General features: G+C 40.5%; 1 protein-coding gene across 1 annotated transcript in view; it reads right to left on the bottom strand.

Moving 5' to 3' along the window:
• The window catches only part of LOC107688300 (uncharacterized), a 50,907-nt gene that overhangs the window by 28,813 nt on the left and 5,199 nt on the right, over window positions 1-16,895 (bottom strand). The window contains exons 3-5 of the mRNA XM_016485920.1: window positions 11,492-16,893; window positions 10,595-11,110; window positions 6,848-7,120 (exon numbers count right to left, since the gene is read on the bottom strand). Coding sequence (XP_016341406.1) covers window positions 6,848-7,120; window positions 10,595-11,110; window positions 11,492-16,893 — 6,191 coding nt within the window. The remainder of the gene's footprint in view (window positions 1-6,847; window positions 7,121-10,594; window positions 11,111-11,491; window positions 16,894-16,895) is intronic.

Here is a 16,895-nt window from a genome sequence, read left to right as displayed (position 1 = left end):
AATATATATATATATATATATATTAATAATGAAGATAGGATAGAAGTGCATCAAGTGCATTACAGCGCTTATGCAGAGGTAAAGACAACTCTTGATGAATGGCAAAAAAAAATAAATGTATGTAGAAATAAAGGCTTGTATAGGAAATTAAAATGTTGGATTATGAATGAAATATTTTATAAAAGGCAATGCTAAAAGCTTCTTCCACCAGATTCCATTCTGTCATGATGAACTACTTGTACAGTAGGTGAACTAAATGACAAATCTAATAATACAAAGCTTTTAGAGTTGAGGTTCAAACTCCCACATAAACTATGCAGGTACTGTTATGTAAGAATTCTCAAAAGGGGATTGCATAAGCCAAACTTTAGATGCTAAAAGCTATGTTAGTCATGGCTGAATGAGCAGTACTGTATCGTGCTACAATACTTTTACTTAAAGCACAGACCTCATGAGCAGGTTCAAACTTTCCCATCATCCCCAGCTGTGTTGCCTAGAGCCAGAAGTTCCAGGATTTTTTTAACAAAGGTCAGTTACAACAGTAAAATAACCATTGTGGCCAATAGGATGAGGATTAAATACAGTAGAATACCTTAGATGTTAGAATGTGTTTTATAAACAAAGACACACAATTGGTTAATAGACTATTTTAAAGGAATGGTTGCGCAAAAATGTTTGCACATTTTTTTTACCCTCATGTTGTTTTAAACTTATATGGGTTTATTTCTTAAGTGGAACACAAAATGAGCAGAATGTCTGAACTGCTCTTTTCCATACAATAAAAGTGGATAGGGGCCAGGGTCTGTCAAGCTCCAAAACAGGTCAAAAGAGGACCATAAATGCATAATAAAACTAGTCAGTATGACTTGCACACTATAAATTTACTGAAGCAATATGAAGGCTTTGTGCAGGCTGACTGAAATTTGTCATTATTTACTAAATATTTGGCCTTGAAAATCTGAGCTCACCATTTACATTCATTGTAAAAAAGCAGTTTAGGCACTCTACTATATATCTTGTTTTGTGTTCCACAGAAGAAATAAATAATGTGTTTTTCTACTGCAAATGATGACAAAATGTTCATTTGGGTGAATTATTCCTTTAGATTTACAGCAGGCTTATACCACAAACCAACAGGCATATAGAAACACCACTCCACCTACACAAAATGTTTGTCATGATCAATGCCATTCTGCTTTTCTGAATGTCTACAACATAAATAGCCTCACTCTCTCTTTCTTTCCCCCTCCCCATTTTCTCCAACACATCTCAGTGTTCTATTTCAGCAGCATCTCTCTCATTCTCTCAATGCTGCCGCATTAGCCTCCATCCCCCACAAAAACACACATCTCTCTCCTATTAAATACAGCCATTACTCCCCCGTCCAGACGTCTGCAAGCCCGCCAGACTGGAACACACACGTCAATATGCAAAAACCCATACAGAGCCTTACTACCGCCAGTAAATGGCTAATGTAAATAAACATCATGTCTGATTCTGACATCACAAAGACACAATAACAATCCCCTCCTCCTTTGTGTGTGCCGTTTCTCTGACAAACACCATACTTATTACTTATTTTCTCACAGCACAGGCATCGCTGAAGGAATACTCACATGCAGACTCAAACCAGGTGAACAAATCAGGCAACAACAACGACAATGAGGTCGTCAAGAACCTTCCTATCTGCTCCTCTGGTTCTTACTCACATGCTCTCGGGACGCTCCTGAGAGGGACAGGGGGGCTGTCCGTTCTCAGCGGACTCCACTGCTCCCATCCTCTGCTATATGATCTCCACTGGCACCCGTCTCCCTCCTCCTCCCCCCAACCTGCGCCTCCTGTTTCTCCACGTCTCTCGTCCTGAGGGCCCTTGGGCTGGCGTCAGACACACGCTGCTTTGCTACAGTAGATCCGGAGCAGATGGCATCAGGGGCATACAGGCGCCCCGCTCTCAGCCCTCAGCATCCCTTCCTTTCACTCTCTCTGACTCCTTCTCCGTCTCTGTCTACATTGCATCAGGGGAAGGCTGTATCTTTCTCTGTATCCTTGACAACAATAGAACAGGACTGCTAAGCCTTATGGGTAGAGATGTGGAAGGATGCGAAGAGCAAGAGAAGAGGGAGGGAATAAGCGATGCTCCTGCTCGCTAGTCTTCAAACTCTGTCTTCTCATTGGCTTGTTGTGGCGTTTGGCGAAGTGGCTGCTGGTTTTCTCCATAACCCCTCCCTCTCTAACTCTCTCACTCTTTCTCTCTCTCCCCAGGGAACAGAGTGCTTTAAAAGATGAGCAGCTTTTCCCTGTCGATTTGAGGTCTCTTGTGCCGATCAGCACAGTGAATGCAAACAATAGCCGACCACACGCCAAGCTGAAAGACACAGGTCTCTTTTTCACACACCGAGACACAGAAACTGAGGCATGTGGTCACACCTGTCTTTTGTTATGCAACACCTTTTATAGTTTCTCTGTGTTTCTATTATTTTTTATTGCCCCTAAATCACACAACTAACTCTCCCCTGTGAAAATGGAGTGGCATTGCAGGTTGCTCACATTACAGAAATTAACTGAATAACTTAACCCTAATGGTCTGTTTGGGGTCTGAGAGACCCTAGGGCATTTAGTAGTATCTTGAAAAATATACTTAAAAAATGAAGAAAAAAGGAAAATTTCCTCACCATCATCTGATGAAAAATTGATTATAGCATATTCAATATTTCAGCTTGATAACATGCATCAAACATGAAACATTTTACATTTCTTCTGTACATAATTAAAAATGCAATGAATTGTTAACATACTAAGATTCTTTGATTCTAGAAAGTGCATTTTCTACATTGTGAGGGTTAAAGCTTCAGAAATGTCTGTCAAATGGGTTTTGATGGGGTCAGAGGAACATATTTAAATAAATGCCCATCATGAAATCAACAGCAACATCCAAACAAATCAACTAATAAAGTATAAATTAACTGCATGTACATCAGACTTGAGGAGTCTCTGATTTACAACTGCTGTTCTTTCATAGGTTTCAAATCTTTCTGTTTGCTCAGGTCAAAGTCATGATATATCAACCCCCCTTGAGAACAAAAAGACATGGCAGAAAGCAGTCATCAGTCCCAATGTCCTCAAATGACAGATATATTCAAAATCACAATGAATATGTTATGAAAGGGTCTGTAGGTATGATCTGGACAAATGAAAATGAGAATGAGAATGAAAATGAGACAACTCAAAGAAAAGAGATTACGAGCCTGAAGGGGAGCAGTAGCGATTCACACAGGTCGAGCTAATCCATATTGATTTACAGCATGAGACAGCAGCAGTTGTGGGAAATTGGGACATTGGTGGGGACATCTGAAACATGAGGATTATAAATCTATTGTTCACTCATGAGAAAGCAGAACAAAGAGCTTTTCGCACAGATCTGCCTATTCACTTACAGTATAGAGCCTGAGGACTGTACACAGAGTAGGGAAAGACTTCATGGCCCAAAGTTAACTGAAGCTTTGTTATGTTCCTGTGTTATGAACCACTAAAGAAACAGAGCTTAGCTAGCCTAAGTTAAGATGAACCTGAAACCCTGAGCCAGGGGCTTTTCCACAAAAAAAAAGGAAAGTGGGCAGTGCCTCTTCAAGAAAAATGCACAAAAAAATCGACTGCACAAAAAAACACAATTATAAAATACAAGTTAAAGTATTTCATAAAGCATTCATTTTTCTACAGCAACACTATCCAGCAAACAACAGCAGTGGATAAGGTTTCAGAGAGAGTGAAAGTGGCTCCTTAATGCTCATTGAATTTTCATTGAGCTTCAATGGCGTGGTGTGAATGTGAGGGAGTAGTGGTGAAAACTCCTACAAGCCTCATAATAACTGCTCCGTTATCTGAGAATTTGTTGACTAATGGTCCAAAAAGAAGGTGGCATTTAATAATTAATATTAATAGTCAAACAAAGTGTAGTAAAAAATTAAATCAAGACATGCATTTTTTAAATGTACTTTCTTCAATAAATGGTATGCTTATATGAGCATAAAATATCACGGTACAAGTAGCAAGGTAAATAATGACCCGTATGCCTTTAGCCCAGAGAAAAACTGGTACTAGGTAGGAAGAAAAAACACATTTCTTCTACAAGTCCACTGCCTGCAATTTCCAAAACTTTTTGAAAATAGAAAATAAAAAACAGAAAGTAAAAACATGCACCAGTACACAAAGGGTGATAATAATGTAGCTTGAGGGTGTTCACACAAATGAGATTCAATGGCATGTTCAAGGCTCTAGGCTAGTCAAGGTAACTGGTTCTGTAGCCAACCATCCTAATGCTGGAGACCGCTAGTCTGTTCAAACCTCTCATCATATTATGACTTCCCTTCTCTCAGCTCAGCGATTTAAGGACATATGCTTTATTACTTCTAGAAAATTCTGTGCCAGCAGAGGAACACAGTGTTCTACAGCATCTATATGCAGCTTTTGTTTTCTTCTCAGCAGAAGCCAGGGGCTACTTTTCTCTCACTCTGATTTTTAAGAGCAAACGTGCTGAAAAAACACAGCCGTCCATGATAAATTATAGCAACAGTGAAGGGATTTTTAAAGACCTGTCACCAATTTAATGGTTGTCTGTGTCAGACAGCTGGAAGACATGTGACAACTCATTATTTTACAATAAAAGGCATTTACAACAATGCTGTCACACGCAGAGTGAGAGTGTATAGTGTGTACTGACAACTTCATGCTCAGACGCAGGAAATTGAAAATTACATTTTCAAGCAGTGCAGCCACTGAAAGATATTGCAAAGGCAGGTTTTTTTTAAAGATTCATAACATGGGCTTTTAGTATCTAGGCTGAACTAACAGTCAAACATAGAATATGAGTAAGGAGAGCATATTTAGTTATTTCTTTTTGGTCTGGGAGCCATATTTATATTTTCTATGAATTATCAATCTGTTGTTTTTTTTTTTATTAATTTTCTAATGAACATGGTAAGTTAAAAGACCATAAAACCCTTCAGTTTGCCACCAGTATGATGAATACAGGTATATAAGGCTACATTTTGCCAAGACAAAAGTGTAAATGTTTACCTAAACGTGTCCTAAAAACTGAACTGTACTGTGTTCAAATACTGGCAACTTATATATACAGTAGTGAATACAAAATCATACATAATACAAATGACCTTCCAAAGAGAAAGAAAGAGAAAAAAATGTGAGAGTGTGAGAGAAATGATAAAGACGGAATGCCCTTGGTAGTTGTTTGCAGAGGGGACAGGCTTCATTCCCCTAATGGATGTTTTATGTTGAGATGCATCAAACTGGTTCCCCAGGGCATCAGTTTATATTTGGCTGGATGGTGGTGCACTTCTGAAATAAATCTCATTATGCAAATGCTGCGTTTTACATGTAAGATTTTAAGATTAGGTTCTTGCATCTGCATTCTGCATCCCTTTATGGGTAGATAAGATGTACCTTTGAGGGTGCTGTACCAGCTACAAACTAAAGGTACATTTTTTTCCATACAGGGTAGGACCGTTTTTAGGCTGTACTGTATTCCTGTTCTGATGTGTGTTTACAAGCTGTGTGCTGCAGTGGGCAGCGTTTTATGTTGAGATGCATCAAACTGGTTCCCCAGGGCATCAGTTTATATTTGGCTGGATGGTGGTGCACTTCTGAAATAAATCTCATTATGCAAATGCTGCGTTTTACATGTAAGATTTTAAGATTAGGTTCTTGCATCTGCATTCTGCATCCCTTTATGAGTAGATAAGGTGCAGAGGTGTACCTCTGAGGGTCCTACAGTGTAGGAGAGTTTTTTATCTAGACTGTAGGCTATATTCCTGTTCTGGTGTGTTTACAAGCTGTGTGCTGCAGTGGGCAGCAGAGTTCAGTTCCAACACTGAAAGAAACACATACACACTCTCTCGCCCTCTGCTGTCTGATAGAAGAAATGCAAGCTGAGCTCATCGCTTGTCAACGTGGCCGAGTCATCCTGCTCTCGATCCAAACACTGCACAGCCTCTGATTGATGTAAAAACGTTTACAACAATGTGCACAAATGGAAATGAGTCACCTACAATAGTAGCAGCACACTCCAATACAATACAGTATCTTAAAGCAACATAGAGAAGTGACTTCAACCACTAAAATCACCTTGAAACTGGGTTAAAATTAAAATATCTACAAAAGGGAATTTAGTCCTGAGAAAAGGCTAGAATCATTTGCTCAGAGATGACACTTGGTTTGACATTTTGTTGTATAACAAGTGGATGTAATGACTTTCAAACACTTTAATCATGAATTAAAAATGATTTTAGGGCCACTATATTCTTTATATACAGTGCTGTAAAGATGCATACAAAGCCTGGTGCCAATAGTCTTCATGGAAAAATTAATTTCTAGGTGCTTCAATTCTTTCAGACGCAGAGGAAACAGGGTGTTATGAGATACTCTGTGTACAGTTCTATACATACAGTACATACAGTGTATGTCACAAATCCCTCAGGATCATCACTGCTATTATTATCAGCAGCACAGTCAACAAAACAAAACAGTCAGATCGATTTAATTAAATCTAATCAGTATTCATAAATTCTCACCATTTTGATAGTTAAGAACAGACTAAATGGATGAAGAGCATTTGCAAGCAGCCTCATGTGAACTGTATTGCCCACGCAGGGAGGGCATATGAGTGGCAAAATCCTCCAAGGATCTTAAAATAACCACAAAGCAAAAATAACACAAACTAAATTTGAGCGTACAGTATCTCTACACATGTGGCATCCTCACAATCTTCTAAAGAAGAAAAACTGTACACTGTTAAACAATCAGTTAGCACACTCAGCAAATGATCATATCCTACCTTGCTGAAGGCTCAGAGTGCTGGAGCTGTTGGATTTGAGGAGGCACAGGGGCAGCAGGGGGAGTCTCGGGTAGACCAGAAGGAGCACGAGCAGGAGGAAGGGTCTGAGGCTCAGGGGGAGCCCTGTCCAGAGGGGTAGGGGGCGGTGTGGGGAACTTGACTGTGTCCTGGAGCAGGTGGGCAGGGAGGGCAGGAGCAGTGTTGTGCTGTGGTAGGGGTGATAAGGGAGAGGGGACAGGCTCACTGCTCTCAGCAGCCTCTACCAGAGGAGACCTGCACAACACCACAAATACACAGGCAAACACACACACAGGGAATGGTGAGGAGAGACGCACCTATGAAATCGTTCATATAAGAACCATTATCATAGTACACAACAGAAATAAGGTTTTTTGCTATCTCAGATTTCAGACATCAACTAAGCAAGATTTTTTATTCCATTTATTTATTTATTTTTTTATTTTATTATTATTATTATTATTATTATTATTAAACAATTCTCACAACTAAGCAAAATAAATAAATAGGGCTAGACTACCATTCAAAAGTTTGGAGTCAGTATGATTTTTATAAAATAAATTAATCATTTTATGGAGAAAATAAATTATTACAGTAACAATAAAGACATTTATTCAATTTATACAAAACATTTATACAAAAGGTTTATATTTCAAATAAATGTTGCTCTTTTGAACTTTCAATTTATCAAAGAATCCAAAATGTATCCGTTTCTGCAAAAATATTAAGCAACTGTTTTCTACATTAATTGAGCACCAAATCAGCTTATTACAATGATATCTGAAGAATCATGTGATACTGAAGACTGGAGTAATGACTGCTGAAAATTCAGTTTGCTTTTAGAGGAATAAATTACATTTTAATAATTAATTGTAAGAGAAACAGTTATTTACAATTTTAATAATATTTCATAATAATACTTTTTACTGTATTTTATTTTTTTACATGCTCAAATAAATGCTGTGTTAATGAGCACAATAATCTTTTTTTTTTTAAACACATTAAGTTTTAAAAAATTACCAATTCTAAACTTTTTAATGGTAGTGTATTCATATTTGCTATGAATTATAAATCAATCAGTTGTTCTTTGATTTGTTCACTAATGTTGTATATATACATTTATACAAAACTTACAACTTTATCTGTACCTATCAAATTTCTGATACAAAAATAAATCACGTAATGATATATATCATTCCTACCATCCCTACTCCACTCTCGGCAGGGAAAAAATGGCAATAGCTGAGCAGCATCACAGACAAAACCTAATCCAACAGGCAGAACAGCAGACAGCCCTTCAGCTGCTCCTGTCAAGGGGTGTGCCTCATCTCATGTCACATACTAAAAATACAACTCACTCCACCACACAGCCTAAACAACTGTACATAGCACTGCTCTATCTCATCAGAAACAGTTGTAGACAGTTTACAGAATTGCCCTCTAATCAGGTCTATGCACACATCAAAGTATTACGATCCTATCCTTCCTTCGCTTTAGCCGGATAGTGGGAGATTGCATGTTAGACATAACCACAAACCACAACTTTAATGAACACAACAAAGTTTCAAATGCACCAGTTAATGGGAAGAGCACAAACACAAAATCTAATCTCCCAGGAGCAGCTGTGTCCATAGGAATGAGTCCAGACATGGTTTTTAATAGCAAACAGACTGTACTAAATAAAGGCAGCAGGGGGGAGCTGGAGTTTTAGCAGCCATAAAAATAACAACGTCACTACTGTTAACACAGCCGCCATACAGCTTTTCACAGTCCTAACTACAATCTGACTGACAGCAATATTTAAGGCATAATTAGATAAGTACAGTGTGGTTAGGTTTGAGCTAAGAGGGGCTGCGTCATACTGTTATCTTTATAATAAATGCAATTATTAAGGCCTACTGTCTCGTTTTATAATGTAAAATTGTAAAACATTTTGAGTAAGAGTCCCTTTTCAAAGCGTCACTAACATAACTGTGTTCCATTAACACAAAATAATTGCAATGGCTAATAATTGTTGCCATGGTAACTGTTGCTTAGCTCTTGTCACGCATCACAAGGTTTCCAAGCCACCTCTCTCTCTCACACACACACACATCCACAAAGGAGCCAATGCATCCACACAGTTTCATTTGTTCATAAAATCACAAGTAGATTTATAAAGTAGACTGAAATGAAAAACAAATGTGGAATAAGCTAGCTAAATGACATGGAATAGTTTGGAAATGACATATTCATCTGCCCTACATAAAATGTGTGAAAGCTGGGAACACAGAAGCCTGTTGTATGTGACCTATTTAGTAACTTTGTGGTTGGCACTATAAAAAATTAGCATGAGCTCTCAAATTTAACATTGCTGTGTTTTCATTCAGCTGTTGCGGGTGAGGCGCTAACACCAAGACCAAGTAAAACTTCCTTGCAACTTCCTAAATAACTACAGAAAATAAATATTCTCTAGTTTTCACTGAAAGGTAACCTAAGGCATTTTATAGGCTTTTATTAAAATCTGCACAGTTATCTTAACAAGATAATATTAGCTTGTACATGTGGAAAGTTGGTAGCTAGCCTAAAACATCTGACTAAAAATATCAGGCTATAGTTTTGCACTTTATTTCATTTATATACAAAGCCTCAAAAGCCACATAGTTCAAAATACCATCTCCAAAATAAAATAAAGTAAATTCACATGCCACAAACGATATGTATCACAGCATTGTATGGGTTGATGTCTAAAAGCGGGTTTAGTACAGCAACACAAGTTGTCTACAGAGGTGTTTATTGCACATTACCAACAGCAAAGGTATCTTAACTGCACCCATAAAGTCCTGTGTAATCTACTTTATTCCTTACAATAACGGAATTTAACCTTCTGTCAACACAGAGCAAAGCTTAAGCAAGACACGTGCACACACACACACACATACTGACAGCAAAATTCCTTTAGTCCACATCTGCGGCAAGTAACAAAGAGTGGGCCGTTCAGGGATACTGGGACAAATGCACACAAAGTTTCTCTCTCTTCTTTCCCCTAATTCTCACTCCCTATCACTTTGTCCACCACTCTCTCTTTCCTTTTATCTTTCTTTCTCTCCAGCATGTCTTTCTAAATGAGGTGCTAGGCTAAAACCTATGACTGACAAGCACCAAGTGCTCCACTTTCATCTGTTGTGGCTACTGCAACAGAGCAGATATAGACTCAAGAGAGGGAGTGGGGAGTAATGACAAAACGAGAGCAAATAAGAAAGTCCCCAAAAGGAAGCTAAGTGTACATTGCAATGCTCCATTCTAAACACGTGTTCAAAAATATTCAACAAATAGGTCTTTGGACACCCATATAGTAATTACTTATTTGAATAATGCCTGAAACTTGGTATTATGAGCACTTCCTACATCTGTTTGCCTCTTTAAGATGAATTGCTTGATGTATTCCTCAATTGTAAGTCGCTTTGGTTAAAAGCGTCTGCAAAATGAATAAATGTAAATCTAAATGTAGTATTTTGGTTAACTTGAGCAATGAAACAGACAAAACACAAAAAAGTGACGACCCCAGATGCAATGCATGACCCTTCTATCAATTATGTCGTTCCCTGGACCTAAACACAACTACTTTGGCATCTTGTAGTCTACATTAAGGGGAATTTCTTTGCGGCAAGTAGCAACTACCTCAATAACAAACAAGGAAGTGGGAAATAATTTCATGAAAGTGCATAAGGAGCATTTAGGAGGTCTCACCTGCAGTCTGGTGGTTCTTCTGGCTGCTTAGTAATAGGGGTAAAACTCTCCTCAGGTGCAGGGGGGAAACTCTCCTCAGGAGCAGGAGGAAAACTCTCCTCAGGTGCAGGAGGAAAACTATCCTCAGGTGCAGGGGGGAAACTCTCCTCAGGAGCAGGAGGAAAACTCTCCTCAGGTGCAGGAGGAAAACTATCCTCAGGTGCAGGGGGGAAACTCTCCTCAGGAGCAGGAGGAAAACTCTCCTCAGGAGCAGGAGGAAAACTCTCCTCAGGTGCAGGAGGGAAACTCTCCTCAGGTGCAGGAGGGAAACTCTCCTCAGGAGCAGGAGGGAAACTCTCCTCGGGTGCTGGAGGAAAACTCTCCTCGGGTGCTGGAGGAAAACTCTCTTCAGGAGCAGCAGGAAAACTCTCCTCGGGTGACGGGGGGAAACTCTCTTCAGGAGCAGTGGGAAAATATTCTTCAGTTGGGGTTCGGAATTCTAGATCAGTCTGAGGAGAACGGAGGGTCTCAAATGGTCTAGAGAGAAAATAAACAAAGAAGAAATTTTGCTCACTGTTTGTCTCAATGAAAACTCCTTATAGCCTGTATGCAAGTGTATGTGTGGCGCTCAGATATGTGAAGCCCAGTGTGTGTTTGTGCGTGGGTATGAAAGGATTCTTTCTTGCCCTAAAGGGCATGAGTTGATGTCACTGTTGAGGTCACCCTCAGGAGATAATGGGCTGTAGTACTTGTACTTGGCTCCATTTTCACTCAAAACGTCATGTGAGAATAAAACATACTTTTTTGTACCTGTGCCAATGAAAAGCACTACATTTCTTTCTACATATCTGTGAGTGCAACAAAGTCAATTTCCTTCACGGTCTCTCATTTTAAAAACAAACATCAAATTAAATGTACCTGTTTTCTGTAGATCCACAGGTAGACTCATCTCTGTGCTCTGGAATGATCTGAGACATGAAGGCTGCCTCCTTCAGAGCTCTGAGCCAATCAGAACCGTCAGAGGAGTTGACTGCATCTGACCTCTCAGGTACAAAGACTGCACTTAGGATTTGGCTGTCTGAACTGTCGATAACCTGTGATATCTGCTCTGTTCCTGTGCCTGAACCCAGCAACACATCTGCAGCTGTTGACACCTTGCTGACTTCATCTTCAATAGCTTCCCTGTCATCTTTCTCTATTGTTTTTTTGATAAGAAGGGATTCTATGTCTCCAGGAGAGTTATCTGCTATGTTTGGACTTTGCTCACTGCTACTTTCAACTTTCTTTGTGGCGTTTTCACGTAAGTTTTGGATAAAATACTTAGTGGGCTGCTGACTACACTGTTGATTGACTGCAGGAGGGGACTGGAGGGAATCCTGGGGGTCAGTCACAAAGCAGATAGAGGTCTCAGGATATAACAATGGCACAGCCTCTTTCATTTCTGTCAGTGATCCATTAGAAACTTCTTCAATTTGCTGGTCTACATTATCGACTATTGCTTCAACAGGGGAAAATAAAGACTGCTCCTCCAACTTGCTTTGGTTTTCTTTGGAGATGCTTTCTTCAATTATAGACTGTGAAGACTTGGGTTCAGCCCCTTTGGACACTTCTATGTGATCATTTTCAATGGCCTTGTTCTTTTCTTCATCCGCCATCTGTTTACTTATCTCTTCTTGAATTCCTTCTTGCTGTTGTACGTCATTTGAAATGGTGTCTTCTTCTTTCATAGAACTGATTGTTTTTTCAGTGTCCAAACAAGTTCTTACATGTTGTAACTGCTGTTCAGAACACTGTGTATTCTGCTCGTCTGTGTTTTGGGTACCATCTGGGAATTGCTCTGACAAATGCTTATTAAGCTGCTCCATCCTCCAGGCAGCTGTCTCAGACTGGGGAGTGGAATTAGGAGTGTTAGGTTCTAGTGCATCTTTAGGGGCCTGATCCACACTTATCTCTTTTTCCTCTTTAATACATTTTTGGAGCACAGAAGCAGAAGATGTGGTGGTGGAGAGCTGGCAATCAGAGGACTGAAAAACGAATTCTTTCTCTTGCTGAATTTGGGAAGTTCCTGCTGTAGACATCTGTGCAACATCACTCATTGAATCAGAACTGATCTCAGTGTTTCCAGTGTCTCCAGGGGTAACGGAGTCGAAACATTTCTCTTCTGTTTTTAGTCCTGCTTCATGGTGTGAGAGGGTGGGACTCACAGAGAACCCACTTGAGTGATTTACAGGAAATTCTGAGCCTTTCTTGGTGTCAGGGATTTCGTTCCACACATTGCCATGTTCATCCGCGCTGACCTGTGATTTGGTACAATCTGCATGTTTACTCACACTTTCCTGTGATGCTGAGATGGCAGGTTCTTTTGCCTCTGTAGCCTCTATAACCCGTTTGACTTTAGAAGTTTCAGAAGCTGACGATGCTGTTACAGACAAGTTGGGAGCTGACTGAGTTTGGATTTCATTTGAAGTGCTTTCACCACAAACAGGAAATCTCCCACCATTAAGATCTATTGTTTGTATTGTCTTCTTTTCATTCTCTGGACATATATTGAACACAGCAACATCTTTGTTATAGCCCCCCACCAGTGCGGCACTCTCTGATGTGCTGTTTAGGGATCTTGGAGCCTCTGCACTACAATACATAACCACCTTCTCTTGCTTTTCACTTGCCTCAGCATTTGCATGATTATTGGTCTCAGCATTTTCTAAAATGTTGCTTTTACTCACACTTAACATTGCTTCTGGGGCACTCATAAAGTTCTGTTGCAGCTGGAGCTCTCCGGATTGTGAAAATGCCAAATCTGACAGGCTCAAACCCCTTGGATCTTGTGTGTGGTCTCTCTCGGGAGAAGCATTCACCACTGCAGACAGGGTGTGATCAACGACTGGAGGAGATTTTTCAGCCCCTCCACAACTCAGAGCCTCTTCTATAATCCCTTCAGAAGTTAAACCAGGATCAGGCATGCGGCTAGACTGCAATTTTCCTCTTGGAATGGTTTCATCTAATAGTTTTTTTTCTCCTGATAGATTGGAGAGATTTATTAATGTCTGATTTTCTCCTTGTGTTTGATCAGCGTTTTCTTTTGCAGCAGTCTCATTCTGTTCTTGAGAGGTATTTGCACTTTTTTTGCTGTCCTTTTCTGCAATGGATTTTACATTTTGTACCTCATTTTCTTGCACAATCTCCCCGTTTTGCTCTCCTCCCATCACCTGACTGAATCTTTTGGATACACTTTTATTCATTTTTACATTGTCAGACACATGTTGAACAGGTTCCTCAGTCAGAAGTGTAGCGAGATTGTCCTCCAAGTGCAGCAGGAGTGAATCACATTTGATTTCATCATTAGGACTTTGTTGCATTGTCAAAGCAGGTTGAGAATTAAGTGTTTCATTAGCACAGGATGTTTCAGATGAATTTGTCTCTTCTTTATTATGCTTCTGCTCCTTAAAAGGCATTACTTCTTGTTCCTTCCTTTCACCCTGCTTTTCATTTTTTTGTTCAATCCCTTCTTCCTGAGAGGAACTGGTTTCATTTTCTGCATTGAATTTTTCTTCGGCTTCCTTTACACACTCCTTGTTGTCCTCTCCCCTTTTCATGTGCTTGAATTCTTCAGATGTGTCGTTATTAATAACCTCATTTTCTGTAGTAGCATTTGTCGGTGCATTGCATAAATCATTTTCATATACAGAATTTAAATGTCCTTCACTCTTCTCTTTTCTAACAACCTCCAATTCTCCAACACACTTAGATCCGTCATTCTGTTTCATCTTTGCATTTCCAACAATATCTGGGTTCTTTAACACTAGCGGTGAATCACCTGCCTGTTCTGGTCTGTCAGTTGTAAGCAAATGGTTCCCAGATGATGCTGCAATTTCCTGTGTGGAGACACCAACAGAGTAAAGCAGATCATCTGCATTTTGAGATCTTAACCTCTCTTCATTCACATCCAGTTGTTGATTAGATTTGTCTGTAATATTCTTAACAATCTCTGTGTCAGAATCACACACACAGTTCACACTGCAATCCTCCACGGGTCCTGCTACAGCAATATCACAGTCATTAACGGACTCACAGTGACTCAGCATTGGGCCTGGAGCCTTTAGTACAATGACAGACACATCCCTGGCATCACTGTTAGTGCTTTGTGTGGTAGTTGAGGAAAGATCCCTTTGTGCTGTTACTGTAGTCTCCGCTGCAGGAAGAGAAGGGACAGTTTTGTCCCCAGCATCTGCTGCATAATTTTTCATCATTTCATTACTGAACTGTGATTCAGTCTGATAGGGCAGCATGTCGTCACACTTATCTACTTTTGACAGAAATTGCATCTCTGAGATTGTAGTAGGCTGCTCGGTGTTGGATTTCTTGTCTGGTTGAGTGCAAGGGCACATGCTGTCTATGTCTGGGGCAGCTGCTGGAGACATGGAGCTGGTTTTTACCTTTGACTCAACTTCACATGTGTATTTTTCTGGCTTTGACTCATGCTCTCGACTATCATTCACAAGATTCTCTGAATTACCTGGACATGTTAGTTCTATATCACTTGCTTCAGGCAACCCACATCCCTTTGATTCATCCAGCTTTTCCTTGGTGGTAAGTAGAATTTCTGTATGTCTTTGTTCAACTCCTTCAGACTCAGTCATATCAGCCCGCTCACCATCCACAGCAGGGCTGCTGTTACGACCCTCTTGTGGAGATACATCCGGTAGTAAAACACTGTTCTTCTCAGTGGATGCTGACTCATCTGTATTATTTGGCGTGATCTGAGTAACATTCAAGCATTCTTTATTTTCTTGCTTCTCTTTACTTACTTCAGTTGCTTCCAGAGTTTCATTAACCACATCCTTAGATTCATTAACACAGGTGGTCTCACCTGCAGCTGACAGTGATGAAACAGGATTTCCCTTGCTGACATCAGGAGTTTCATCTGTCACTTTTCCATCGTCTTCACAGCTACTCATATTTACATTAACATTTTCTCCAAGTTTTACAGTAGTATCACCCTGTGTTTGAGATGTACTGGTCATTTCTCTGCAGTCCTTTGGCTCTTTAAATGTCATTTCCACTTTTTCTCTCTGCTTTCCATTTTTTTCATCTTTACCTTCTTCTTCAGAGGCAGTATGTTCCCTTTCTGCGCCATGCAGGTCAGTATTTCTCTGGCCAGTGATCGGCTCTGTCTGAAGAAGAAGTGCTGGTTTGCTGATGCTGAGAAAACCTTTAAAGTTGAAGCTAGCCTCTTTTACTGGATGATGTAGACTTTCAAATACCATCAATGGGGGCAAAGAGGCACATTCAGTCATTTGGCATTTCAGTGTTGTATCCTTTTGGTTCTCAAAAGAGCTCTGCATACCTTTTGGAGACCCTTCCACTTTGGTACAACTTGCGGCGATATCCCTCATGTTTACTTGTAGCTTAGTAGATTGAGATGTGTCTTCACTTGTAGGAGTTATTTCTTGTTTTTGTTGCTGTGTCTCTGTCTTGACGGATGTGTCACAGCTTGCGGTTCTAGTCTGTGAAGAGCTCTGTACCTGTTGATCGTTGGCTTGCGCAGAGAGACATTCGTTTTCTAAAGAAACTGCTGGTGGAAGTGATCTATCACTGCCTGGCAGGTCTGCTCCTGATGCAATTGGGCTCAGATTCAGATTAGCTTCTTCTTCCCTCTGCGCTTCAGTCTTTGTAGAGTTTATGTGGGAAAGAGGAGGGGGTGGGCTGATGGAGTCGCAGTCGTTTATGCTGTTGATGGTCAGAGGAAATGGGGCTGTGCCTGCTGTGACAGGATGGATGAGGTCACTCTGGTCTTGTGTTGCCGTTGGTGATGCTGTGATGCGATGGGATGGACACGTCTCGGTCGCTGCCTCTGTCTGTGACACCCTGCCGGCATTTGCGGTGTTCTGTGCTCCGCCTTCGCTTGCCTTTTTCCCCTCCTCTTCGCTCTCTTCTTTTCTCTCCTTTGATCGGGAAATCTCCACCTTCCAGTCACATGTTACAAGGACACATGGAGAGGAATAGGTGACCAGAGCTTTGTCCTCTGTGCCGACCGTGCCTGTATCCTTGTCTCCGGCTGGGGAGAGTGCGATCGGCAGACCCCCACCCTTCCCTTCACTCTCCGTCGAGTTGCTACAGCTCTCCTCAGTCGCCTCCTCTTTCTGAACAGGTGAGCACTTAATGTCTGGAAAAATTACTGAGGTGCATTCTTGTCCCTTTTCAGCTATAAATTCACTTAATGTTTCCTCTGAGCTCGGAGACTCATCCGCTTCCAGCACTGCTGATTCTCTCTCTGCTGCTTGTAATATTATTGCGGCACTTTGGAACGCATCACCGCTCT

Source organism: Sinocyclocheilus anshuiensis, unplaced genomic scaffold (genome assembly GCF_001515605.1).
Source record: "Sinocyclocheilus anshuiensis isolate Anshui unplaced genomic scaffold, SAMN03320099.WGS_v1.1 scaffold809, whole genome shotgun sequence".
Lineage (NCBI taxonomy): Eukaryota > Metazoa > Chordata > Actinopteri > Cypriniformes > Cyprinidae > Sinocyclocheilus > Sinocyclocheilus anshuiensis.
This window is presented reverse-complemented; position numbering and strand designations above follow the sequence as displayed.